Genomic DNA, 27,668 nt, shown 5'->3' on the forward strand with positions numbered 1-27,668 from the left:
ATGAAAACTCAGGACACTAAAGAGGCCTTTCTGCTGACTTTGAAAAACACCAAAAGAAAGATGCCCAGGGTCCCTGCTCATCTGCGTGAACATGCCTTAGGCATGCTGCAAGGAGGCATGAGGACTGCAGATGTGGCCAGGGAAATAAATTGCAATGTCCGTCCTGTGAGACGCCTAAAACGGCGCTACAGGGAGACAGGATGGACAGCTGATCGTCCTCGCAGTGGCAGACCACGTGTAACACCTGCACAGGATCAGTACATCTGAACATCACACCTGCGGGACAGGTACAGGATGGCAACAACAACTGCCCGAGTTACACCAGGAACGCACAATCCCTCCATCAGTGCTCAGACTGTCCACAATAGGCTGAGAGAGGCTGGACTGAGGGCTTGTAGGCCTGTTGTAAGGCAGGTCCTCACCAGACATCACCGGCAACAACGTCGCCTATGGGCACAAACCCAGTGTCGCTGGACCAGACAGGACTGGCAAAAAGTGCTCTTCACTTACGAGTCGCAGTTTTGTCTCACCAGGGGTGATGGTCGGATTCGCGTTTATCGTCGACGGAATGAGCGTTACACTGAAGCCTGTACTCTGGAGCGGGATCGATTTGGAGGTGGAGGGTCCGTCATGGTCTGGGGCGGTGTGTCAGCGCATCATCGGACTGAGCTTGTTGTCATTGCAGGAAATCTCAACGCTGTGCGTTACAGGGAAGAAATCCTCCCCCCTCATGTGGCACCCTTCCTACAGGCTCATCCTGACATGACCCTGCAGCATGACAATGCCACCAGCCATACTGCTCGTTCTGTGCGTGATTTCCTGCAAGACAGGAATGTCAGTGTTCTGCCATGGCCAGCGAAGAGCCTGGATCTCAATCCCATTGAGCACGTCTGGGACCTGTTGGATTGGAGGGTGAGGGCTAGGGCCATTCCCCCCAGAAATGTCTGGGAACTTGCAGGTGCTTTGGTGGAAGAGTGGGGTAACATCTCACAGCAAGAACTGACAAATCTGGTGCAGTCCATGAGGAGGAGATGCACTGCAGTACTTAATGCAGCTGGTGGTCACACCAGATACTGACTGTTACTTTTGATTTTGACCCCCCTTTGTTTAGGGACACATTATTCCATTTCTGTTAGTCACATGTCTGTGGACCTTGTTTAGTTTGTCTCAGTTGTTGAATCTTATGATCATACAAATATTTACACATGTTAAATTTACTGAAAATAAACGCAGTTGACAGTGAGAGGACGTTTTTTGCTGAGTTTAGTTGGCAATAGAAGTTACATTTTTAGGTTTGTTTAATTTTCATTCAGATTTGGATAGAATTTTTAGACATCAAGAAGTTATTATAAATTACACTTTCACGAAAATGTGCATATGAAAACCATAACTGGCACGGAGATCGGTAGAAATGGTAAGATAAATTGGCATTCCACATGAGTCAGGTTGCCCACTCCTCGTATAGCCTATTACCGGCAACTTCAGGAGAGTAATTGCAGAATCTGTGAAATCCAGCAGGAGTGAGGACAATAGTTGTGTCAGGTAATTTATTTTCATATTTTCGTTATCTAGATCTGGCGCCCTCTTGAGGCATCAAACTGTAAGCTTATAGCATCAGACAAGCTCAGTGCATATAGTTGACTTCATTAAAACACATATGGTGTTGTCTATATATGGAAAAATACACGTTTAAAAATGACTAGCAATCGATAGGTCGAAAGAACATACGACTTTCGGTCGACCAAGATTTTTTGTTGTTGTCAGGGACAGCCCTAGTGGGAGGTGACTGGGAAAGGGTGAGGTCAAAAGAGGAAAAGTCTGGAAAGAAATTAATTGAAGTCAGGCGTCAGGAGGTTAACCTGTTAGGGCTAGGGGGCAGCATTGACACGGCTGGATAAAAAACATACCCGATTTAATCTGGTTACCACTCCTACTCAGTAACTAGAATATGCATATACTTATTACATATGGATAGAAAACACCCTAAATTTTCTAAAACTGTTTGAATGGTGTCTGTGAGTATAACAGAACTCAAATGGCAGGTCAAAACCTGAGAGATTCCTTTACAGGAAGTGGCCTGTCTGACCATTTGTTGAACTTGTTTTCCATCTCTATCATTTACTAAGGATCTCTGCTCTAACGTGACACTTCCCACGTCTTCCATAGGCTCTCAGAGCCCGGGAAAAAACAGAATGTCGTCATTCCAGCCCCAGGCTGAAACACATTATCGCCTTTCTCAAGTGGCCCATCAAGAGACACTAGCTTATGCGCGTGACCCCGACCGCCCCCGCCTTTGGGATTTTTTTCCTCTGTTTGCCGAAAAGGAGATTCCCTGTCGGAATATTATCGCTTTTCTACGAGAAAAATGACGTAAAAATTGATTTTAAACAGCGGTTGACATGCTTCGACGTACGGTAATGGAATACTTTGAATTTTATTGTCAGGAATTGCGCCAAGCGCGTGACACTTCTTTACTATTTCGGATAGTGTCTGGAACGCATCGAACAAAACGCCGCTATTCGGATATAACGATGGATTATTTTGGACCAAACCAACATTTGTTATTGAAGTAGCTGTCCTGGGTGTGCATTCTGACGAAGACAACAAAAGGTAATGACATTTTTATAATAGTAAATATGATTATGGTGAGTGCTAAACTTGCCGGGTGTCTAAATAGCGAGCCCGTGATGCCTGGGCTATGTACTTAGAATATTGCAAAATGTGCTTTCACCAAAAAGCTATTTTAAAATCGGACATATCGAGTGCATAGAGGAGGTCTGTATCTATAATTCTTAAAATAATTGTTATGCTTTTTGTGAACGTTTATCGTGAGTAATTTAGTAAAATGTTAGCGAATTCCCCGGAAGTTTGCGGGGGTATGCTAGTTCTGAACGTCACATGCTAATGTAAAAGCTGGTTTTTGATATAAATATGAACTTGATTGAACAAAACATGCATGTATTGTATAACATAATGTCCTAGGGTTGTCATCTGATGAAGATCATCAAAGGTGAGTGCTGCATTTAGCTGTCTTCTGGGTTTTGGTGACATTATATGCTGGCTTGAAAAATGGGTGTCTGATTATTTCTGGCTTGGTACTCTGCTGACATAATCTAATGTTTTGCTTTCGTTGTAAAGCCTTTTTGAAATCGGACAGTGTGGTTAGATTAACGAGAGTCTTATCTTTAAATGGCTGTAAAATAGTCATATGTTTGAGAAATTGAAGTAATAGGATTTTTAAGGTTTTGAAAATCGCGCCACAGGCTGGCAGTGGCTGTTACGTAGGTGGGACGAATTCGTCCCGCCTAGCCTAGAGAGGTTAAAGTCGCCCAGTACGATGAGTGGTGAGCAAATGAGCTCATCAAGGTGTCAAGCTCATTGAGGAACTCTCCAAGGGCACCTGGTGGGTGATAGATGACAACAATGTTAAGCTTGAGTGGACTGCATGGTATTCAAACCATAAGACTGCTGTTAATCAAATGGCTACACAGACTATTTTGATTCATAGGTTCGATCTACACTCGCTGGACTCTAACCACATACTACACTGACACTTCAACACACACACACACATATTGACACCACACACACATTCCTTCACACACGCTGCTGCTACTCTGTTATTATCTATGCATAGTCACTTTACCCCCACCTACATGTACATATTACCTCCACTACACACACTGCTGCTACTCTGTTATTATCTATGCATGGTCACTTTACCTACATGTACATATTACCTCCACTACACACGCTGCTGCTACTCTGTTATTATCTATGCATGGTCACTTTACCTACATGTACATATTACCTCCACTACACACGCTACTGCTACTCTGTTTGTAATATCACTTTACCCCCACCTACATGTACATATTACCTCCACTACCTGGACTAACCTGTACCCCTGCACATACTTGGTACCAGTGCCCCTTGTACTGTACATAGCCTCGTTATTTTATTGTGTTACTATTTTTCCTTTAGTTTAGCAAACTTTTTTTAAGCATTTCGACCAATTAGTCTACTCCCTACACTCAGTAAGATATTGGAGGGTATTGTGAGTAGACAAATATGGGAGTACATGGAAAAGAATGATCTGATTACAGCCAATCAGCATGCTTATCGCAAAAACCATTCCACTACCACTGCATTGGTTGACATGACTGACCAGTGGCTCAATGCTATGGATAATGGCAAGTTTGTGGGTGTACTATTTTTAGATTTCAGTGCAGCATTTGATTTAGTGGATCATGAAATAATTTTGACAAAATTAATGCATTATGGTTTTAAGGAAGTAGCATTGAATTGGGTACAGTCCGCCTATATCAATGGTTCATTTTCTTCCTCTCATGTGTTAAACTGTGGAATACCGCAGGGCAGCTGCCTTGGGTCACTTCTTTATTTAATATATACCAACGACCTTCCCTATGCCTTAGCTGAAACTCAAGCTACTATATTTGCAGATGATACTACAATTTATGCAGCAAGACAATCGGTTCAACAGGTACAGCAAGCTTTACAAGGAGATTTGGAGAATATCAGGGAGTGGGTTTGCCAAAACAAACTTGTTTTAAACACCAAGAAAACCAGAGTTATGTCTGTTCCACTAGGAAAAGGCCAAAACAGCATGGGATACAATTAAGTATGGGAGGAGTACTAATTGAAGTGCCAGAAACCAAACTATTGGGAGTGCAGTTGACAACTGCTTATCATGGTCGTCTCAAATAACTAATCTATGTAAAAAAAAATATTGAAACAGCATGCATAATCAGAAGGATAGCTAAATATTTACCAGAAACAATTATTCAGCAAATAACACAAGCATTAATTGAGAGTCAGGTGAACTACTGTTCTGTGGTCTGGGGAAATGCATCATCAAGTGAAGTTAGGAGGCTGCAGATTGCACAGAACAAAGCAGCAAGGATTGTTTTAAGGTGGAGATATGGTTCTTCTGTTGCAGTCATGCGCAATGTTCTTGGTTGGTCATCAATCGACAAGATAATTGAAAAAAACATGCTTATTTTATTTCATAATATACATAATTTAAAACGGCCAAGTTCTATTCACAATGGTATTCAGTTGGTAAGAGACAGACATTCCGTAAATACTAGGAGTAGATTGTCCACCATCTATACGTTATCCAGACAGAAAAGAGAAATAGGCAAAAAAATACATTTCAATTTAGAGCAATAAAGAAATTGAATAAATTAACTGTGCAAACCAGAAACCTTTCAAAATATACATTTAAACATTATTTTAAAACAATTTAAATATAATATATAGAAATGTTGTGGGACTACAGTAGATGAAGAATCAATATTTTTTAGATTGAGTATTTATTGGGTCATTATGTTAGTATATTATGTATGTTTGTAATAGTGTGTTATATGTGAAAATGTGTTGAATTGTTGTTTTTTTATTTTAATGTTTAAGGACTCTTGGAAGATTAGTCCAAATGGGGACTAAAAGAGATCCAAATCAAATCACGGTAAGATTTGATTTGACTAAGGGGCGCTTATAGGCTGAGTTCATCTTATTGACCGCAGATCGGCAGTTCCGAACACTGCCGGAGACTATGAATTCAACCTGGGTTGTGAGAACACACTAAATTATAAGGGTTGCAGCCACACTTTTTTTTAACATGGTGGGGTCACAAAAACTTTGATATTAAGATGGTGTCTCGGGCCAAAAAGGTTTGGGAACCCCTGACTTAGCTACTTGAATTGTTATCTAATCCAAATCCTTTTTTCATGATATTTTTTACAGAAGTTAAAACCACTGGACTGGACAGGGTTATTTTTATGTAATTTGACATTTGGTTATCTCCTCCATCTCATTCATTTAAGTTGACAATCATTCTCTCTAAATTAATAATTAATATTTGTCTGGGTGGCCGGTGATTTCATTGATAAATTGCCTCAGATAACTGTCTATTGGGTTTCCGAATATCTAGATAGTACCCTCAGTCTCAACCATGTATCCAGTCTACAATCTTGCCTCCAACCTGTATGAGAGCGGATCCCAGCTCGAACCAACTGGCTGAAAGTAGATCGGAAGTCGTCCACTGTAAGAGTAATCTCCTTATGTCTTCAGTATAAGTCACCGTTCCACATTCGCTAGCATGACAGTAAGAGGGTTAATAGTCCAGGGGGGAAAAATGTAATCTGGACATGAGGGAAGAAGAGAAAACGCTATGACAAAATGTATCTTTGCTGTCATGGGTGTCTGTTGCAGTAGAGGAATGTTGGTTGACGAATGTTAAAATACCCACATCGACTGACTGGCTTTTTGTGGTGTGGTACTTTAGTAGTGCAACAAAGCAACAAAAAAAAGAAAAGAAAAGTGTACTATACTCCTACTCGATTTAGTCTTACTGCATGGATCAAATTATGCTGTAGCTTGAATTAAAGGGCTAATTGGGTATGGGGAGCCTTGCATGACCTTTGACCTTTTACAAAACAGTAGAGCGCCAATCATGAACAGTAGTGATCTGGGAAAAAAATATTATTTTGGACGATATATTGTATAGTATCGTTTTGACAATATCACATTATTATTTATGCAGTAGTTGGCTGTATCTGCACCAAAACTCCAGTATTTTTCCTTCATAGTCTGTTCTCCATCTTTTTAAATAGGAAGCCAATTTGTTTTCGGCACTTATTTCCATGACTGATCTAAACTAGTTTTCTCATGGCTTTCTCGTCCCTTTGCAGACAAACTATCCACAGACAGCGCTAACTCTGGCTCCTCTACCAACGGTGAGCGTTTTTTCTACAACAGAGGGCGGGGACACCGGGGACAATGTCGAGGACAACACCCCCAGCACGTAAGAGGGTTCGACCCATACGTCGGTGGAAGGAGAAATCCACTACCACCCAGCGACACCGACCAATTGAGATCCAGGACGGGCCCCCAGTCCAACAGGAACTAAATGTATTCAACTTATCAAGTAAGACCCTGACATCAGCTCACCTCAGTGTTCTCAACAAGGGGTTATGACCCTGACGTCAGCTCACCTCAGTGTTCTCAACAAGGGGTTATGACCCTGACATCAGCTCACCTCAGTGTTCTCAACAAGGGGTTATGACCCTGACGTCAGCTCACCTCAGTGTTCTCAACAAGGGGTTATGACCCTGACGTGTTCTCAACAAGGGGTTATGACCCTGACATCAGCTCACCTCAGTGTTCTCAACAAGGGGTTATGACCCTGACGTCAGCTCACCTCAGTGTTCTCAACAAGGGGTTATGACCCTGACATCAGCTCACCTCAGTGTTCTCAACAAGGGGTTATGACCCTGACATCAGCTCACCTCAGTGTTCTCAACAAGGGGTTATGACCCTGACATCAGCTCACCTCAGTGTTCTCAACAAGGGGTTATCATTTGTACCCACTGAATACATTAATGACTTTGAAGTCCAGATATATCTATTCAAGTTTTTCCGTAATCTGAGATTGCATGAGTTCTTTGATAAGAGTGAAACTTACATGACTCCACTTGAAATGTTATCCTCAGTGAGATGTAAACATAGGTCTACCACGCTAATCAGTATACTTACCTGTCCTACCGTGAATCAAGGAGGAGATGGAGCCATTAACCCAGCTGAGGGACCTGAGAACTCTGAGAGAACTACATTTAGAGCAAGAAGTTCATTCATACCTCCCCCCAAATGCAATGCATCCATAGAAACCTTCTGAAGGATTGTTGAAAATGATGTAGGTGACCTACTGAAAGACAGAAACACAAACCCTATGAAACCCGAGTAGAGACGAGAGAATGGCTTTTAAGGACTTAGTCAGATCCTTCGATTATCATTACAAAAAAATGTGACAAAGGAGGAATTTGTATACAAAACAAAATGTGACTATGTGAATGAATATTGCCGGCAACTATCTAAAGGTGACTTCTATCGCAAACTGAATTGTGACCCTACCCTGGAATCCCAGCATAATATCTCATCCACAGAATCAAGACAAATCACCAAAAAAAGGATGTGACATTTCTTAAGATACCAACTTTCTATACAGTCGCTAAATTACACAAGTGTCTCCTCCTCCAGGTAGACCCATTGTAGCGGCAAGACTGACATCCAACATTTCTAAGTTTCTACAGTTAACTGGTTAAACACACTAGACTAAGATTAATACATTCTAATGTAAAAAGACACAAAAACAAGACTCAAATTGTCCACATTACAAAAACCTAAACATCTTGGGGTCAAGCTGCACCACATTTTCAACTTTACCATCTGGCAAACCAATTCCACTACATAGTAAAATAAATGTATCCCAATCAACAACAAACCTCTGGCTAGAAATAGAACAAAGAATGCAAATCACTCTATAAGTGACCTACCATTCCTCAACCAGACTATAAAGAACCCAAACTGCTTCAAAAACCAGGTTATCATCTCGACAACTCTGACAGCTTGGTGGAAAATCAATAAGATCACAAATTACACCCCAGCACTAAATTAATTCACCCCAATCTGGAACAACCCAGGGTTTCAAATCAACAAGAAACCGCTGATGTTCAACTCATGGAAACTGAGAAATCACCCATCTACAACACATATTTGCAACTGGCTCACTAATACCACTCCCCGAACTAATCCAGAAATATGAAAACCTCTAGTGAAAGCTTCCTACAAGATCTCCAATTTAAAAAATCTATCTATTAAAAACTTTCCTTCAAACACCACCACTACTACTAGAACAGCTGGCAGGCATAGCCAATTCAAAATAAACAATTCTCCATATTATACAGACTACTATAAAAAACATTTTTGCATTTTAATCATTTAGTATATGCTCTCTCCAGAGCGACTTACAGTAGCAATTAGTGTCAAGTGCCTTGCTCAAGGGCATATCAACAGATTTTTCACCTAGTCGACTCAGATTTAAACCAGCAACTCTTCGGTTCCTGGCCCAATGCTCTTAACCGCTAGGCTACCTGCCACCAGATACCAATCTCTCTCTACCGGTCACAGAATGCAATCACTACCGATATGAATTTCTGGAAACCAATCTGCAATAACATCTTCAGTTATGACTAACAACCCTAAAACACAACTTATACAGTACAAGATCATGCACATAGCCCTCAACACAAAATGCACAGAGCACATAACCCCAACACAAAATTCACAGAGCACATAACCCTCAACACAAAATGCACAGAGCACATAACCCCAACACAAAATGTACACAATTGGATGCATTGACACAGACATCTGTTCACACTAGTCACAACACTCCAGAGAACTACTTTCCTGGCTCTGTCCAACCACCCTTCAGTTCTGGAAAGAAATAACACCCTTTCGGGTCACAGCATTCCCCTCACCCCATCCCTCTGCCTTCTTGGAGATGTCTCATCATCTGACCTACCTCCCAAACATCATCAGTCCATTTTAATCGCCTTAACAATCAGCAAAAAAACACCACTACACACACTATTACTCAACTGGAAAAACAGAAACCAATTTTCTGTTTTTCAATGGCCACGTCATAAAGGGAAAAATTACAGCATCCACCAAAGACAAAATTAAAATCATTCAACGTAAACTGCACCCCAGTACTCAACTCCCGATGAGCTGATCCCCACCTTTAGTGTTTCCTCTAACGCCCAACTTGCTATTATTATAATTATTATAAAACAATGGTATCTGTGTCTAATCAGGTTGACATAGCCAATTAAGATTCACCCCATACAACAACCTTTTCCTACAATGTGGTTACTTCCCCCAAAGACAAATGTCCTGTCCGCTTGTCCCTACCAGTACCTGTTGAATGTTGGTCTTCTGTGTCATGTTTGCTTGTTATTGTTGTTTTGGACTCACATCAGGTGAATAGGTTAAGCAAGTGTGGTGGGTAGGCAGGTCTGTAGATGTGTTGGCAAGTGGGTGGGTATGTTGGAGGGATGGGGACGGTGAAGAGAACAGAGGGTTGTTGTTTTTGGTTGGGGTATTCGGAGCGGCTTCACTTTTATAAAAATGGATGCACAATTAAAAAGAAAAATAACCCTTGAACTCACGTCAGGCTCTAAAGGAGATTCTTGAAAAGCAAGTTTTATGCTACAGGCAAAAAGTTAACACTGTTGATCTCTAATGACAAAAGCAATCCAATGTCAAGATTGGCAACATCTGGGGGTAATTCAGGAGGGTGCCACATGTTTACACATTGTTCAAACAATGCAATCTCCATAGAAAAACATTGGGTAGTAGAATGGCCTTACTGAAGAGCTCAGTGACTTTCAACGTGGCACTGTTATAGGATGCCACCTTTCCAACAAGTCATTTCGTAAAATTTTGGCACTGCTAGAGCTGCCCCGGTCAACTATAAGTGCTGTTATTGTGAAGTAGAAATGTCTAGGGGCAGTTTTTCCTGATTCGGGCTAAGCCCCTTCGTTCCAGTGAAGGGAAATGTCAACGCTACAGCATACAATGACATTTTAAATGATTCTGTGCTTCCAACTTTGTGACAACAGTTTGTGAAAGGCCCTTTCCTGTTTCAGCATGACAATGCCCCCGTGCACAAAGCGAGGTCCATACAGAAATGGTTTGTTGAAATCGGTGTAGAAGAACTTGACTGGCCTGCACAGAGCCCTGACCTCAACCCCATCTAACACCTTTGGGATGAAATGGAACGCCAACTGCGAGCTAGGCCTAATCGCCCAACATCAGTGCCTGACCTCACTAATGCTCTTGTGGCTGAATGGAAGTAACAAAATCATAATTCATTTCCATTGAATACAAACCCCGCTATCATTATTCGACAAGCTCCTAATCTGTTCTGAAAGGTGCGCATTGTTTATATCCTGATAAGGTCACAGACTGGGTAAAAATGATAGCATGTAAGCCATTGCGTAACCCTAAACACTTGAAACGAACACTGGAGACCTACTTTCCTCATCTTAGAGCTCATGCAACAGCCAGCACCATGTGAGACTAAGGACGAGGAATATATGGCTCTGATCTGGCTATCAACTTGTAGACGCCAAAGTGACCATCATTCTTGATAATAAAGCCGTCTTCATAGTCAAGAATTGTATATGTAAGGAGTAATTGGTTTGATAGTCCATTGTGAGTGTCAGGGGAATATTTGTCAAACCTATATGATGACGTCAAGTACTGTATGCATCTCTGACTAATGACAGCACAGTGTATCTCATGTAGAAGTTTAACTCATACGAAGGTGAAACAGCCTAAAAATACACTAGTATAAATGTCATTGGCATGCTGGAGTAACATTGTAAGGGTGCAGTTTCTTGGGGGGTCAGGCGTAGTGCGAGGATGATATCAGTATTGCGATACTTGTTAGTATCGTATCAAGGAAACAAAACACAAAGCAGATTTTAACTTCAGGAAAACAGCCCTAATGTTGGAAACAAACATTTTGTTGTCATCCAGAGTCACATTTATTTATTTTCCAAGTTATAGCACAGAACAGGTTTCTAAAGGACCCAAGACTTTTGGTCTGCTTAACATTTTCATTTTTGCCATGGAAAAAATATTGCGATACTGGTATGTTCCCAGCCCTAGTCAGCGCCCAACTGTTCTCTACAGTATTTGACATTTTCAAAGTTTAAACATTTTCAGCAATACTCCGGTTTGATCAAATTATGTTATATAATTTTTTTATGACAAACCACCTCTTACACTACATTCTCCAACATTAGGGTCGGTCTTTGGATTTCAAATAACTACTTTATCAAACCAATGACACATAAGAAACTTAACCTCTCTAGGGTAGGGGGCAGTATTTTCACGGCCGGATGAAAAACATACCCAAATTAAACGGCCTACTACTCAGGCCCAGGAACTAGAATATGCATATTATTAGTAGATTTGGATAGGAAACACTCTGAAGTTTCTAAAACTGTTTGAATGATGTCTGTCAGTATAACAGAACTCATATGGCAGGCAAAAACCTAAGAAAAATCTAACCAGGAAGTGAGAATTCTAGTGCTTGTAGTCCTTTCAAGTCATTGCCAATTGAACACACAGTGACTTAGGGTTCATTTTTCACTTCCTAAGGCATCCACTAGATGTAAGTTGTTTGAGGCGTCTATGATGAACAGAGAGCGAACAAGAAGGTGGGGAAGTTGGTGACCCAGGGAAGGACATCAGTTCATTGGCGCGCTTTCACGTGAGAGGTAGCTGTGTTCCAAAATGTTTTTCAAGACAATGGAATCGTCCGGTTGGAATTTTATTGAAGTTCCAAGTGATAAAGGCCCTAAAGATTGATGCTTTACAATGTTTGACATGTTTGAACGAACGTAAATATAACTTTTTTTACTTTTCGTCGTGACATTTTCCGCGCGCTTCCTACACTTGGAGTAGCTAACTGAACGCGCTAACAACAAGGAGCTATTTGGGCATAAATTATGGACTTTATCGAACAAAGCAACATTTATTGCAGACCTGGGATTCCTGGAAGTGCCTTCTGATGAAGATGATCAAAGGTATGGGAATATTTCTAATGCAATGTATGATTTTAGATGACTCCAAGATGGCGGCTATCTATATAGCCTAGTGTATTTTTCTGAGCACAGTACTCAGATTATTGCAAAGTGTGCTTTCTTCTTGAAGCTTTTTTGAAATCTGTCACAGCGTTAGCATAAAGGAGATGTTCATCTATAATTCTTTGAATGACAGTTTAATATTTTATCAACGTTTATGACGAGTATTTTTGTAAATTGTTGTGCTGATTCACCGGCTGTATTGGAGGCAAAATATTTTCTGAACGTCACGCGCCAATGTAAAATGGGGTTTATGGATATAAATATGAACTTGATCGAACAAAAAATGCATGTATTGTGTAACATGATGTCCTAGGAGTGTCATCTGATGAAGATCGTCAAAGGTTAGTGCTTCATTTAGCTGTGTTTTGGGTATTTGTGATGCATCTAGTTGCTTGGAAAATGGCTGTGTGGTTATGTGTCTATGTACTCTCCTAACATAATCTAATGTTTTGCTTTCGCTGTAAAGCCTTTTTGAAATCGGACAACGTGGTTCGATACAGGAGAAGTGTATCTATAAAATGGTGTAAAATTGTCCTATGTTTGAGAACTATGACATTTTGTGGTTTTGAATTTGGTGCTCTGATTTTTCACTGGCTGTTGAATAGTGTGAACCGTGGTTGGGACAGAGAGGTTAAACAAAGCGGTCAACCGGCCACTTGCTTTGGTAAACAGCTGAGGGATGGGGCTTGAGAAATATAACCACTCAAATTCATAGACGACAGCTATGGATGCAAGGACTGACCATCATGTTATGAAGCCACAGTATCGTGTTTGTTTGAATTTACTTTGTTTACAAACATTGGAGTAAAAACAAGCTGACATTTTGGGTTCTGATATTTAATATTTATAAGCTATATTCTTCAAGAATCAATGGAAATAACATTTATTTAACAGCCCAACAATTCATGTAGCAACTGCAGGAATATATACTGCTCAAAAAAATAAAGGGAACACTTAAACAACACATCCTAGATCTGAATGAAAGAAATAATCTTATTAAATACTTTTTTCTTTACATAGTTGAATGTGCTGACAGCAAAATCACACAAAAATAATCAATGGAAATCCAATTTATCAACCCATGGAGGTCTGGATTTGGAGTCACACTCAAAATTAAAGTGGAAAACCACACTACAGGCTGATCCAACATTGATGTAATGTCCTTAAAACAAGTCAAAATGAGGCTCAGTAGTGTGTGTGGCCTCCACGTGCCTGTATGACCTCCCTACAACACCTGGGCATGCTCCTGATGAGGTGGCGGATGGTCTCCTGAGGGATCTCCTGCCAGACCTGGACTAAAGCATCCGCCAACTCCTGGACAGTCTGTGGTGCAACATGGCGTTGGTGGATGGAGCGAGACATGATGTCCCAGGTGTGCTCAATTGGATTCAGGTCTGGGGAACGGGCGGGCCAGTCCATAGCATCAATGCCTTCCTCTTGCAGGAACTGCTGACACACTCCAGCCACATGAGGTCTAGCATTGTCTTGCATTAGGAGGAACCCAGGGCCAACCACACCAGCATATGGTCTCACAGGGGGTCTGAGGATCTCATCTCGGTACCTAATGGCAGTCAGGCTACCTCTGGCGAGCACATGGAGGGCTGTGCGGCCCCCCAAAGAAATGCCACCCCACACCATGACTGACCCACCGCCAAACCGGTCATGCTGGAGGATGTTGCAGGCAGCAGAACGTTCTCCACGGCGTCTCCAGACTCTGTCACGTGCTCAGTGTGAACCTGCTTTCATCTGTGAAGAGCACAGGGTGCCAGTGGCGAATTTGCCAATCTTGGTGTTCTCTGGCAAATGCCAAACGTCCTGCACGGTGTTGGGCTGTAAGCACAACCCCCACCTGTGGACGTCGGGCCCTCATACCACCCTCATGGAGTCTGTTTCTGACCATTTGAGCAGACACATGCACATTTGTGGCCTGCTGGAGGTCATTTTGCAGGGCTCTGGCAGTGCTCCTCCTGCTCCTCCTTGCACAAAGGCGGAGGTAGCGGTCCTGCTGCTGGGTTGTTGCCCTCTACGACCTCCTCCACGTCTCCTGATGTACTGGCCTGTCTCCTGGTAGCGCCTCCATGCTCTGGACACGACGCTGACAGACACAGCAAACCTTCTTGCCACAGCTCGCATCGATGTGCCATCCTGGATGAGCTGCACTACCTGAGCCACTTGTGTGGGTTGTAGACTCCGTCTCATGCTACCACTAGAGTGAAAGCACCGCCAGCATTCAAAAGTGACCAAAACATCAGCCAGGAAGCATAGGAACTGAGAAGTGGTCTGTGGTCCCCACCTGCAGAACCACTCCTTTATTGGGGGTGTCTTGCTAATTGCCTATAATTTCCACCTGTTGTCTATTCCATTTGCACAACAGCATGTGACATTTATTGTCAATCAGTGTTGCTTCCTAAGTGGACAGTTTGATTTCACAGAAGTGTGATTGACTTGGAGTTACATTGTGTTGTTTAAGTGTTCCCTTTATTTTTTTGAGCAGTGTATATATTTTTTCAGAATTCAGGGAATCATTGCTGGCAGCACATTTTAGAGCATTCCCTCTTCTATCATTACATCAGATTGTCTTGTCGACCACTGATATGCAAATAATAAAGTGCATTGACAGCCGCACATCCAATCACATGCTGGATGCTCCTTTCCATACTAAAACCACATGTTACCTGAGGCCTCAAAGCTACAACCTTCGTGGCATTGCTGCCTGCTTTTAGCCTAATACCTTTGTGTAAAGAGTATTCCACATATCTTTTGCTTATCCAACTCTGATGGATGCGCTTAATGTATCTGTTGATCTCCTCATTGATTAACTTTTTCAATTCATAGATCAGTTTGATTGAGTATTCATTGGGCTCTTCTCTGGGTGAAAATTCATGTACTGGTGTGACTATGTTGAATTGAACTGGAGCAATGTCCTGCATCACACCCTTTCCTACACTCTACTGTGATCTCCGCTTTCACAGCCTGGACTACTGAGTCTTGCACAGCTTCATGAACAGTATCCTGCCCAATGATCTGCGCCGAATCCTGCACAGAAGGCTGAACTGTGTCTTTGGGAACACTCTCCTGTGCTACACTTTCAGCTTTCACAGGATCCTGCACAGGCCCATTTGTTAGACTCGAATAGGCCTGTTCCCGGCCGGGGTGAGAAGGGGGTGTGAGGGGGGTGCTGTGTGATTATTTAAGATACTCTTTGAAGAGGTAGGGTTTCAGATGTTTTTGGAAGATGGGCAGCAGGGACTCTGCTGTCCTAGCTTCAGGGGGAAGCTGGTTCCACCATTGGTGTGCCAAGACAGAGAAGAGCTTTGACTGGAAACCAATGGAGTGTGCGGAGGAGCGGGGTGACATGGGAGAAAGTGGCTAGGTTGAACACCAGGCGTCCTGCAGCGTTCTGAATAAGTTGCAGGGTTTTGATGGCACAAGTGGGGAGTCCAGCCAACAGTGTTGCAGTAGAGATGACAAATGCCTGGATTAGGACCTGCGTCGCTTCCTGTGTGAGGTAGGGTTGTACTCTACAGATGTTGTAGAACATGAACCTGCAGGAGCGACTCACTGCTTTGATGTTTGCAGAGAACAGGGTGTTGTCAGGGTCACGCCAAGGTTCTTTGGACACCGTGGTGTTGCCAACCATGATGGAGAGGTCTTTGAGCGGGCAGGCCTTACCCTGGAGGAAGAGCTAGTAGTTGAGTGTCATCAGCATAGCAATGGTAGGAGAGACTGTGTGAGGATATGACAGTGTCGAGTGACTTGGTGTATAGAGACGAGGAGAGGGCCTAGAACCGAGCACTGGGGGACACGATTCGTAAGATACGTGCTGCAGACACAGATCCTCTCCATATCACCAGAGATTGTCTGGAGAAGGGAGGGGGACCACTGGACAGAGACTAGCAGTCACAGCAACTGATGCCAACTGCAACGTGGGATCCAAACTAAAAAGTTAGCTAGCTACTAAGCAACTTTCCAATACACTTTCTAAACAACAAACCGAGCTCTCCCTCGTGTCGCGTTCAACAGGAAGTGACTCTCAGTTCATAGATCAGTTTCACTTGAGTCCTCATTGGGCTCTTCTCTGGGTAGACATTAATGTGACTATGGTGACTTGAACTGGAGCAGGTGCAATGTCCTGCGTCACACCCTGCCCTACACTCTGTATTGTTGTCTCAACTGTCACGATCTGGACTACTGAGTCTTGCACAGCTTTATGAACAGTATTTTGCTTAATGTCTTCGAAGCTGTCCACCCAGTCCCGCTTCCCTCACTCAATCTCCAGGACCTCGCGGTGGAACTGGCATTTCAGCTCCCAGCTGTAGCTGTCCAAGGTGGTCGAACATCTTGTAGCACAGCAGGTGTCGGAACTTGCGCTCGCTGCGTGACATGGTCATCTCTAGGAGCTGGAAGTAAACCAGCATAAAGAGGTCTAGGGTCAGGGTTTCGTAACTGACCGATGCTCTTTTCATGTGTGGAAGGAAGTGCTCTGACCAGTAGATCATCTGGGACTGGCTGAGCTGGCAGATCTGGTGTGTGGGCACCTGGCTCATGATTGTCCTCCAGTGGCCAATCTGGACTTCATGAAGAGGAGTGTTTTGTCATCCTCTCTCTGCATGTCTCCGTCCATCTCAGCGGTAAACCGGTTATCGTCATCCAGACCCACCCCTAGACTTCCCCGTCTGTGTACTTTGGCCTGTAGGACTCTGAGAGGGTGTACTTTCTCCAGTGTTCCAGCAACAGGAAGACGATAAGCTCATTCTTCATCTCTATGCACTCCTGGACGTAGCTCATGTCCGTCTGCACCTCCAGGCTCCGGATCATTTGCTCGTTGGTCAGTATAAGGTCTGTAGACAGAACCTGGTAGAACTGATCTGACTGAGGGATCACTTTGTAAGACTGGTATGTAAGAGGAGCATGAGATGGTGTGATTACAGGTTCCTCCACTAGAGGAAGAGATTCCTGGACTGGAGGAAGGAGACTGGACGGCTTTGTCGTGGGAGCACAGGATCCAGTCCTTCTGAATGGGCTCGGGGTGATAACTGGACTTGCTCACCACCGGGAGGGACCTCTTGCGCATGTATACCCGGGTTTGTTTTGTCGTAGGCAAACTAGGACAGTTTCTGAATCTCATAGTTGGCCTTCATTTCTTTCACAGAGACATCACACTGCTTGATCTCCTTCTCCACCTCCTCTCTGGTGGAGAACGACTGGGATTGACCAATGACCCCAGCGGCAATGGACCCTCTGGCCCATCCTATTATTGCTCACTTCCTCCTGAGCTTATCTGGGAGATATAAAATCCAAGAGGTCTATTGTCTTTTCTCTGAGAGTGGATAGGCGGATAGCCATGCTCTTGAGCAGCGTTGAGATTTTGCTGCACCAGGCTGGTAGATCTTCCACCTGCTTGTGGACTTAGGGGTTGACGGAGAAGTGCTCCTGGTTGAGGGCGGCAGACACGGGAAGGAGTGTTGAAGCTCTCGCTCCAGCTCTTCCAGCTCCTTCTCCCCCTCGGTCATCTTGTGCATGACCTGCAGGTTCTCAATTTGCTTCTCAATGCGGATGAGGTTGTCCTCCATCATCAGCTCTCCAACAGGTCCAGGATGGCATTGTGGACGTGAGAGTAGTGCCACTCCTGAGGCTGGCAATGTACACTGGCCGCAAACTAGAACAGAGGTCAAGGGACAGCAAAGAATAACATAAAAGAGGAGGGAAGGGGAAGGTTCCTTCAGATTGCACTTCCTGGTGTACTGTACACACACAGAGCATGGTCAAACTTCATCACATATGATTTACATGGATTTAGTGGTGCAATGGCACTGCCTCAGTACAAGCTTCATAACTCCTAGATTAGCTGAGATTCAGGGCACAGCCTTCTCCTTTATGAAAGCAGGGTGGCAAAATCACCAGCACACAACTGTGGTTGAGTATATGGGTTTATGGGATACACTTTTTTGGAGGTCTGCTTATAAACTGCTAATAAATTACTATTTATCAATATTAGTAAATACACGTGTATGTATAAATCAATTACGGCAAGAACATCAGGCTTATACATGTATCTACTTAATTTAAAAGGTTAACAAACCATGTAATTAATGGTTATAAACAGTTTACAAATCAGACCTACAAAATATAATGTTTATGTCATGATAAAGTTTCTCTGTTTTGATTTTTGAAGCAAATTAAATCTACTCTGCTATTCCTACTTAAGTTCTTAATATAATTGTGTGTGAATAATGTTTTATAAATCCCTATTGGGTTTCTGTAGGAAAGGTTAACAGGTTAGTCAGAGCATATAAGGAAAACGACAGAAGCATCTTCAATGAAGTAGATAAAATGGTGTATGGATGGACATTGAGCTGTAGTGTGAATAGGCCTTGCGTCACATCTATGAATTAGCATGTAATGACGTAGAGCTGCACCACTCCATCGCTAAGGGGTTGGAATTATTTCAGGGAACAGAACCAAAACCCGGAAAAGAACAAAACATTTTCTAGGAACAGAATCGGGAAGTGATCTATATTGCTCCGGAACAGAACCGTTTTTTAAAAAGCTTGGGAACCGATTAATAACATTATTTTACGTTTCTGGCATTTTTTCCCCAATCTAACAAAAAACGCAACAAAGCACCTATGCAAAGCCCTCACTATGTCACTCAGAAACGTATTCCAGTGTCTGCCTGCCAGCTGAAAATCTTTGACTGTGTGACGCCGGGCTATCTACTGAGAATATTGCAAAATGTGCTTTCACCGAAAAGGTATTTTAAAATCGGACATATCGAGTGCATAGAGGAGTTCTGTATCTATAATTCTTAAAATAATTGTTATGCTTTTTGTGAACGTTTATCGTGAGTAATTTAGTAAATTCACCGGCAGTGTTCGGTGGGAATGCTAGTCACATGCTAGTCACATGCTAATGTAAAAAGCTGGTTTTTGATATAAATATGAACTTGATTGAACAAAACATGCATGTATTGTATAACATAATGTCCTAGGGTTGTCATCTGATGAAGATCATCAAAGGTTAGTGCTACATTTAGCTGTGGTTTGGGTTTATGTGACATTATATGCTAGCTTGAAAAATGGGTATCTGATTATTTCTGGCTGGGTACTCTGCTGACATAATCTAATGTTTTGCTTTCGCTGTAAAGCCTTTTTGAAATCGGACAGTGTGGTTAGATTAACGAGAGTCTTGTCTTTAAAATGGTGTAAAATAGTCATATGTTTGAAAAATTGAAGTTTTTGCATTTTTGAGGAATTTGAATAACGCGCCACGGGATTACACTGGCTGTTGAGTAGCCCATAGAGGTTAAACACAAAACAAACCCACCAACCCACATTTCAGCCCAACCCTTTTAACCATTTCACCCTTGTTTTCCCCTCAGTGCCTGTTCTGTGACAGCAGCACAAAAAAAAAGAGCTGAAATTGTAAATGTTTATCATCATACTCACACTCCTTTCTCTCACACCTTCTCTGTTCACGCCTACCTTGCGCTTGTGTTCATCCTCCTCCTGCATCTTCACCTGGAGCTTGCGCACCATCACCTGCCTTTTCCATTCAGGGATGGCTCGGCCCTGCTCGTCGTGTGTGGGCACCAGGGCCTCCACGTCCACCAGGCTACCCTTCCGGGTCTGTCCCATCAGGCTAGCTGCCCCGCTGCCGTTCCCATTGAGGTGCTGCTCGCTGCTCTTGGAGGTGGAGAGGGTCCGGGGGCGTGCTGGTGCCCACAGGGCTGGGGGCGGTGGGTGGGGAGGTGGCGCTGGCGGCGGAGGGCGGAGACGTGGGCTTGGCTGAGGACGGGCTGACCGTGTGGGTCTGGGGCGGTGACATGGGGCTTTCTCCCTGGGGGTGGCAGAAAGAGGGGAATAAAGTTCAAAAGCTTCATTGTTCATTAAGGTCAAACAGGAATGTCTTTGGCTTTAACTAAATAGGCTCAGTTGCGATATACATGAACTACATAGGATGTGCAACATTGAGGAATGACAGAAACCAAGACACACTATATATACATAAGTATGTGGATTCAGCTATTTCAGCCACACTCGTTGCGGACGGATTATAAAATCGAGCACACAGCCATACAATCTCCACAGACAAACATTGACAGTAGAATGGCCTTACTGAAGAGCTCAGTGGCTTTCAACATGGCACTCTCATAGGAGGCCATCCAACAAGTCAGTTTGTCAAATCAACGGTAAGTGCTGTAATTATGAAGTGGAAACCTCTAGGCGCAACAACGGCTCAGCTGTGAAGTGGTAGGCCACACAATCTCACAGAACGGGACCGCCGAGTGCTGAAGCACGTAGCGCGTAAAACTCGCCTTTCCTCGGTTGCAACACTCACTACCGAGTTCCAAACTGCCTGTGGAAGCAACTTCAGCACAATAACTGTCCATCTCAAGCTTTATGAAATGGGTGTCCATGACCGAGCAGCCGCACACAAACCTAAGATCACAATGCCAAGTGTCAGTTGGAGTGGTGTAAAGCTCGCCGCCATTGGACTCTGGAAACGCCTGAATCATGCTTCACTATCTGGCTGCCAGGAGAACGCGACCTGTCCCAAATGTATAGTGTCAACTGTAAAGTTTGGTGGAGGAGGAATAATGATCTGGGGCTGTTTTTCATGGTTCGAGTGCGAGCCAGGTCTAATTGTCCAACATCAGTGCCCGACCTCACTAATGCTCGTGGCTGAATGGAAGCAAGTCTCTGCAGCAATTTTCCACCAGTTGAAAGCCTTCCCAGAGTGGAGGCTGTTATAGCAGCAAAGGATGGACCAACTCCTTATTAATGCCCATGATTTTCAAATGAGATGTTTTACGAGAAGGTGTCCATGTACTTTTGGTTATGTACGTATGTGTTTGAAACAAGACTGACTGCCAACAGAATAAAAGGAGAACCTACCGAGTTGCTTCGGTGTGTCACACAGCAAATAACACCCACACAAAGCACCACTCATATTGAATTGCTTACTCATTGCGTTCACTGAGTGGACGCTTTGGGCTAATTCAGTGTAATGCAACCAAGCGTGGCGGTGAAGGCCATGCCAGCTCTGATACTAGGGGGAGAACAATGGGTTGAGTCACCAAGTTAGCACTCCTCACTTGTTCTCCACGGTGACAGAGTGAACAGTCAAAAGCATTAAAAACCACCATGGAGTGACATGTTTGTTCAGCCATCAGTGAGTCACCATTTGACCAACTGTTAAATGGTCATATTGTGATAAGTGCAAATGGTTGTGCAAAGCTTTTGTACTTTTAAATGTTTTTCTTTGTTGGGCATAAAATACTGTAAAAACACCAGGAAATCAGCTCCAAGTGATTTTAATTTAAGAAAATCTGTTCCCGAGTATTCTTCCACATAATAGACACGTGATCATATACAAAATGTAAGCTTGGTTTTATTTAAAAAATATATATATTCCAACATTATATCTGTTTGGGTTTCTTGTGGTGAATTTACAGTCTACAAATTATTTGTAATTGTGTTCCCAGATTGAGAACATAATGACCCCCTCAAGAAGAAAAATCAGCCCGGGGCTGAATCTAGTTGATGATCCCTGACATACAGTGTATGTTGACCATGTGGGATGAAAGCTGGTCTCATGTTGCAGAGTGTGTCTAGTCACTTCAATGAGGTTTCACGGGTAAGTTCACTGTTAGCACTCAATCTGGGATACTTCTGATGCCTGAAAAACCCTTTGTTCCAGAATAATATCTGCTTATCAAAGGCCACTGACTGACATTACGTAATAGCAATATAAAACTCATCGCCACAGAAGCAATGAACGATATCATAGGGGTATTGTTTCTCATTGAAACCCAGAAGGGGATACAAATATTTGCCAACACAGCAGCCTTTACAATTGGACACAGTTTCAGATGAGGCACCTTTGTGGTCATTGACTACCACTAACCTCTAGTCTTAGTTGTACAGTGGCTTGCAAAAGTATTCACCACCTTGGCATTTTTCCTATTTTGTTGCCTTACAACCTGGAATTAAAATATTTGGGGGGGGGGGGTTGTATCATTTTATTTACACAACATGCCTACCACTTTGAAGATGCAAAATGTTTTTTATTGTGAAACAAGCAAGAAATAAGACCAACCCCCCCCCACTAAAGTCAATACTTTGTAGAGCCAGCTTTTGCAGCAATTACAGCTGCAAGTCTCTTGGGGTTTGTCTCTATAAGCTTGGCACATCTAACCACTGGGATTTTTTCCCATTCTTCAAGGCAAAACTGCTCCAGCTCCTTCAAGTTGGATGGGTTCTGCTGGTGTACAGCAATCTTTAAGTCATACCACAGATTCTCAATTGGATTGAGGTCTGGGCTTTCACTAGGCCATTCCAAGACATTTAAATGTTTCCCCTTAAACCACTTGAGTGTTGCTTTAGCGGTATGCTTAGGGTCATTGTCCTGCTGGAAGGTGAACCTCCGTCCCAGTCTCAAATCTCTGGAAGAATGAAACAGATTTCCCTCAAAAATGTCCCTGTATTTTGCGCCATCCATCATTCCTTCAATTCTGACCAGTTTCCCATTCCCTGCCAATGAAAAACATCTCCACAGCATGATGCTGCCACCACCATGTGGGGATCACATGGGGACGATGTTCTCGGGGTGCTGAGGGGGGTTAGGTTTGTGCCACATATAGCGTTTTCCTTGATGGCCAAAAAGCTCAATTTTAGTTTCATCTGACCAGAGTACCTTCTTCCATATGTTTAGTGAGTCTCCCACATGACTTTTGGCGAACACCAAACGTGTTTGCTTATTTTTTTTCTTTAAGCAATGGCTTTTTTCTGACCACTCTTCCATAAAGCCCAGCTCTGTGGAGTGTACGGCTTAAAGTGGTCCTATGGACATATACTCCAATCTCCACTGTGGAGCTTTGCAGCTCCTTCAGCATCATCTTTGCTGCCCCTCTGATTATTTTTATTTAACCTTTATTTAACTAGGCAGGTCAGTTAAGAACAAATTCTTATTTTCAATGACAGTGGGTTAATTGCCTTGTTCAGGGGCAGAACGACAGATTTGTACCTTGTCAGCTCTGTGATTTGAACTTGCAATTCAACTTTCGATTGCTAGTCCAACGCTCTAACCACTAGGCTACCCTGCCGGCTATTAATGCCCTCCTTGCCAGGTGTGTGAGTTTTGGTGGGTGGCCCTCAGTTGGCAGTTTTGTTGTGGTGCCATATTCTTTCCATTTTTTAATAATGGATTTAATGGTGCTCAGTGGGATGTTCAAAGTTTTGGATATTTCTTTATAACCCAACCCTGATCTGTACTTCTCCAGAACTTTGTCCCTGACCTGTCTGGAGAGCTCCTTGGTCTTCATGGTGCCACTTGCTTGGTGGTGCCCCTTGCTTAATGGTGTTGCAGACTCTGGGACCTTTCAGAACAGGTGTATATATACTGAGATCATGTGACACTTAAATAAAGTCCACCTGTGTGCAATCTAACTAATTATGTGACTTCTGAAGGTAATTGGTTCCACCAGATCTTATTTAGGGGCTTCATAGCAAAGGGGGTGAATACATATGCACGCACCACTTTTCCGTTATATATTTTTTAGAATTTATTGAAATAAGTTATTTTTTTCATTTCACTTCACATATTTGGACTATTTTGTGTATGTCCATTACATGAAATCCAGATAAAAATCCATTCAGATTACAGGTTGTAATGCAACAAAATAGGAAAAAACGCCAAGGGGGATGAATACTTTTGCAAGGCACTGTACATCCTGGTTATAATGACAACCCTTTCCCTCAGCTACCTGCAAACAATTACTATTTGTTGGTAGTCTACAAATGTATACAAAAAGTTAGTCTCTCCTCATACTCAGGTCTGACTACTTCTACTACTGTCTAGGAGGTGAAATGTCACTGATATGAATATTTCTGTGGTTTGGCTCTTGTCCTCTGCCATGGATTCCCACAGTCAGTAGTAAGAGGAGAACTATTTGGCAATGTCAAAGGGGGTGTGTACCACTGTTCTACATCTGCTAACTCCTGCTTTGGAAAGTAGATACAGTAGGATGGCACAGTTTGTTTGAAAATGTCTTATGGTCAACAGACCAAATTATAGAATGTTGTTGTAATGTCTCTTTAAGAAGGACCAGTAATCCCATATTACCTCCAACACATATTACTGAATGAGTCAAACTGCTTTGCTAATACTACAGTATCCTCAGCAACATATATATATATTAAAAACACTTCTCTATATCACCAACCAAAACAGGGTACCATCTACAACCTAAAAGGGTTCTTTAGATGTCCCCATAGGCAAACTCTTTGAAGAACCCTTTGAAGGACCCTTTTTGGTTCCAGGTAGAATCCTTTTTACATTGAACCAGGGTCCTACCTGGAACCAAAAATGGTTCTACTATGGTGATAGCAGAAGAACCCTTTTTTTCAAAGTGTGTATGGCTCTGATGGCTGGAGCTGTTGGTTGAAGCCTGCTGGAGCTTATAACAGCACCAGTTTTCCTTGAATATGTACTCCAGTGGAAGTTATGATTCGCCACTAAGTCAAATTTTCACTTAGTCATGCTTTGGTGTCAATAGGAGACAAAGTGAAAATTTGACTTAAATTGGAGTTAGGATTTGACCCATACAATATGATTAGCATATTCTGTAAGTCGCTGTGGTGTGTGGATAAAAGTGTCTGCTACAATGACCATATCTATTTATCTATCCAATGTTGGTGTTGTCATGACTGCCCTTGGGGGAGGATCATAGGTTCCCCCCTCCCTCTCTCTCTCCACAGTTTTATGACTTAACGACAGGTCGTAAATTCTTTGAAGAGACCCTCTCCCCCTTTGGATATGCAGTATGGGGAGAGAGGATTTCACAGTGGAACAGAGAAGCTGTTCCCATCAAAACTTCTATTTTTGAGAATGTGGAACTGTTCGGTGGGGAAGCAAAGAATGACCATGTTGAATTTGTTTCATTTGTTGACCTCATAAAAGACAGGAGACCCACATTAATGTATCTTTGTTTGTATACACTTCTCAATTATGGGGTTTGCATCTGAATGTTGTATAAAATAAATGATTAAGCATAAGAATACTTCTGGAAAGATAACAATGTGATCTTAGTCTTCTAAATGAGAGTTGTTTTTCATAGTAACATATGATCAGTCAGTGGGCACGCCCCTGTGAGCACAGACATTATACCCAAACGTCATGGAACGCCCCTTTCCACAGAGTTAATAAAAGGACTTGTGACAAAAATGTACATTTAGTCAAGAGAACGCCAGGGACGGGGTCCCCGCGTTGAAATGGCTACCACTCTATTGACCAAGCAGACTAAGGCATGAGCCGGATGTTGCAAAATGGTTTGTCACAAGTCCTTTTATTAACTCTGTGGAAAGGGGCGTTCCATGACGTTTGGGTATAATGTCTGTGCTCACAGGGGCGTGCCCACTGACTGATCATACTGTAAGTCGCTCTGGATAAGAGCGTCTGCTAAATGACGTAAATGTTTAAACTACAACTCTACCTAAGGACAAGACCAGAGAACAAGGGGATCATCCCCATGCTGAAATCTACAAACTAAAGACCAATTATTCAGTCTGCAGCTGTTTAAGTACTTTAGTCAGGTAAACGCAACCGATCGAACGACCGAATGGTACGCCTGACGTATCCATTATAACAAGCTACAACTACGAAAGACTGATCTCTGATGGACAAACCAGAGACTTTCTATCTACTGACTATCCAGCAGATGGACCGGCGATTAAAGAGAGGGACAACAAAGGCATACACTCGTAAATATGTAAATTGCCATTTATTTTCGAATGAGTGGCTGTGCATGTTCAAAGTATTAGCGAGTGTAGTTATCAACTGTATGTTCGTGGGTCCACTGAGTTTCCCGCTCTTGAGCTGTCCCCACCCCTTTCCTTTGTCTACCAAGCTGTCATATCGGTTTCCTCTCCTAGGGACTTTTCTTTGTATCATGTTAGTAAACAACGTGTGACCTATTGTGTGTGTGTTTATTTAGTTAGTAAATAAATAATTAAGCCAATTTGTATATCGCTGATTTATGCTAGGGTTCGTGCAGACACCCAAGGGTTTGCGACATTCAGAATATGACTGAGGTAATAATACATTAATAAGTGACTAATCGATAGATATGAAAATCTTTAAACATTTTCCCGTGGTGCCCCGACTTCCTAGTTAATAACTATTCCATGATTAAACAACTCACGGAATAATTACACAGAGAATTGATAATTTAACCTCTTGAGGATACCGTAGGATAGGGGGCGCCACAGCGCATTTTGAAAAAAAATCGTTCCCATTTTCAACGGCCTACTAATCAAACTCAGACGATAGGGCATGCATATACTTATTATATATGGATAGAAAACACTCTAAAGTTTCTAAAACTGTTTGAATGGTGTCTGTGAGTATAACAGAACTCAAATGGCAGTCAAAACCCCGAGACCGAATCTTATTGGCTCTCTTGGTGTTAGAGGCCCTGAAGATTTATTTTATACAACGTTTGACATGTTTGAACGAACCTACATGCGCGAGCATTGCATTTATTCTGAACTTCAGAGCTGCGCTTCGAGAGAGCCATAGGACGCGCTACCAACATCAGGCTAATGGAACGTGAAGTATGGACTTTTTGACCGAAAATACATCTGTTGTGGACCTGGGATGCTTTCTGATGAAGACAACTAAAGGTAGGCGATTATTGACAATATTATACAAGATGAGATGGTTCATGCTATTGCGTCCAAGATGGCGCCGAGCTCTGTATATTAGCTCATTTTCTGAGTATCGCATCTCCTTTTATTGCAAAGTGTGATTACCCAGTAAAGTTAATTTAAAATCTGGTATGACAGGTGTTCTCAAGAGATATTCATCTATAAATGTTAGATTGACAATATACATTTAAAAAATCGTTATAGTATAGTAATTTAGGGAATTGTAGCATTGTTTACCGGGACGCTTTTGAGGGGAAATGATGTAGTCAACATCAGACAGAGATGTAAAATGCTGTTTTTATATATAAATATGACCTTTATTGAACAAAAGAATGCATGCATTGTATAACATGATGTCCTAGGGGTGCCATCTGATGAAGTTTGTAAAAGGTTAGTGCTGCATTTAGCTGTTTTTTGATTATATGTGATGCAAGTGGTT

General features: G+C 42.6%; 1 protein-coding gene across 1 annotated transcript in view; it reads right to left on the minus strand.

The window, feature by feature from the left end:
• Positions 1-27,668, minus strand: part of LOC106566959 (espin) — a 154,114-nt gene that overhangs the window by 20,996 nt on the left and 105,450 nt on the right. Inside the window, 1 exon segment of the mRNA XM_045692758.1 lies at positions 20,006-20,360. Within this exon segment, the coding sequence (XP_045548714.1) occupies positions 20,006-20,360 (355 nt within the window).

Source organism: Salmo salar, chromosome ssa13 (genome assembly GCF_905237065.1).
Source record: "Salmo salar chromosome ssa13, Ssal_v3.1, whole genome shotgun sequence".
Classification (NCBI taxonomy): Eukaryota; Metazoa; Chordata; class Actinopteri; order Salmoniformes; family Salmonidae; genus Salmo; species Salmo salar.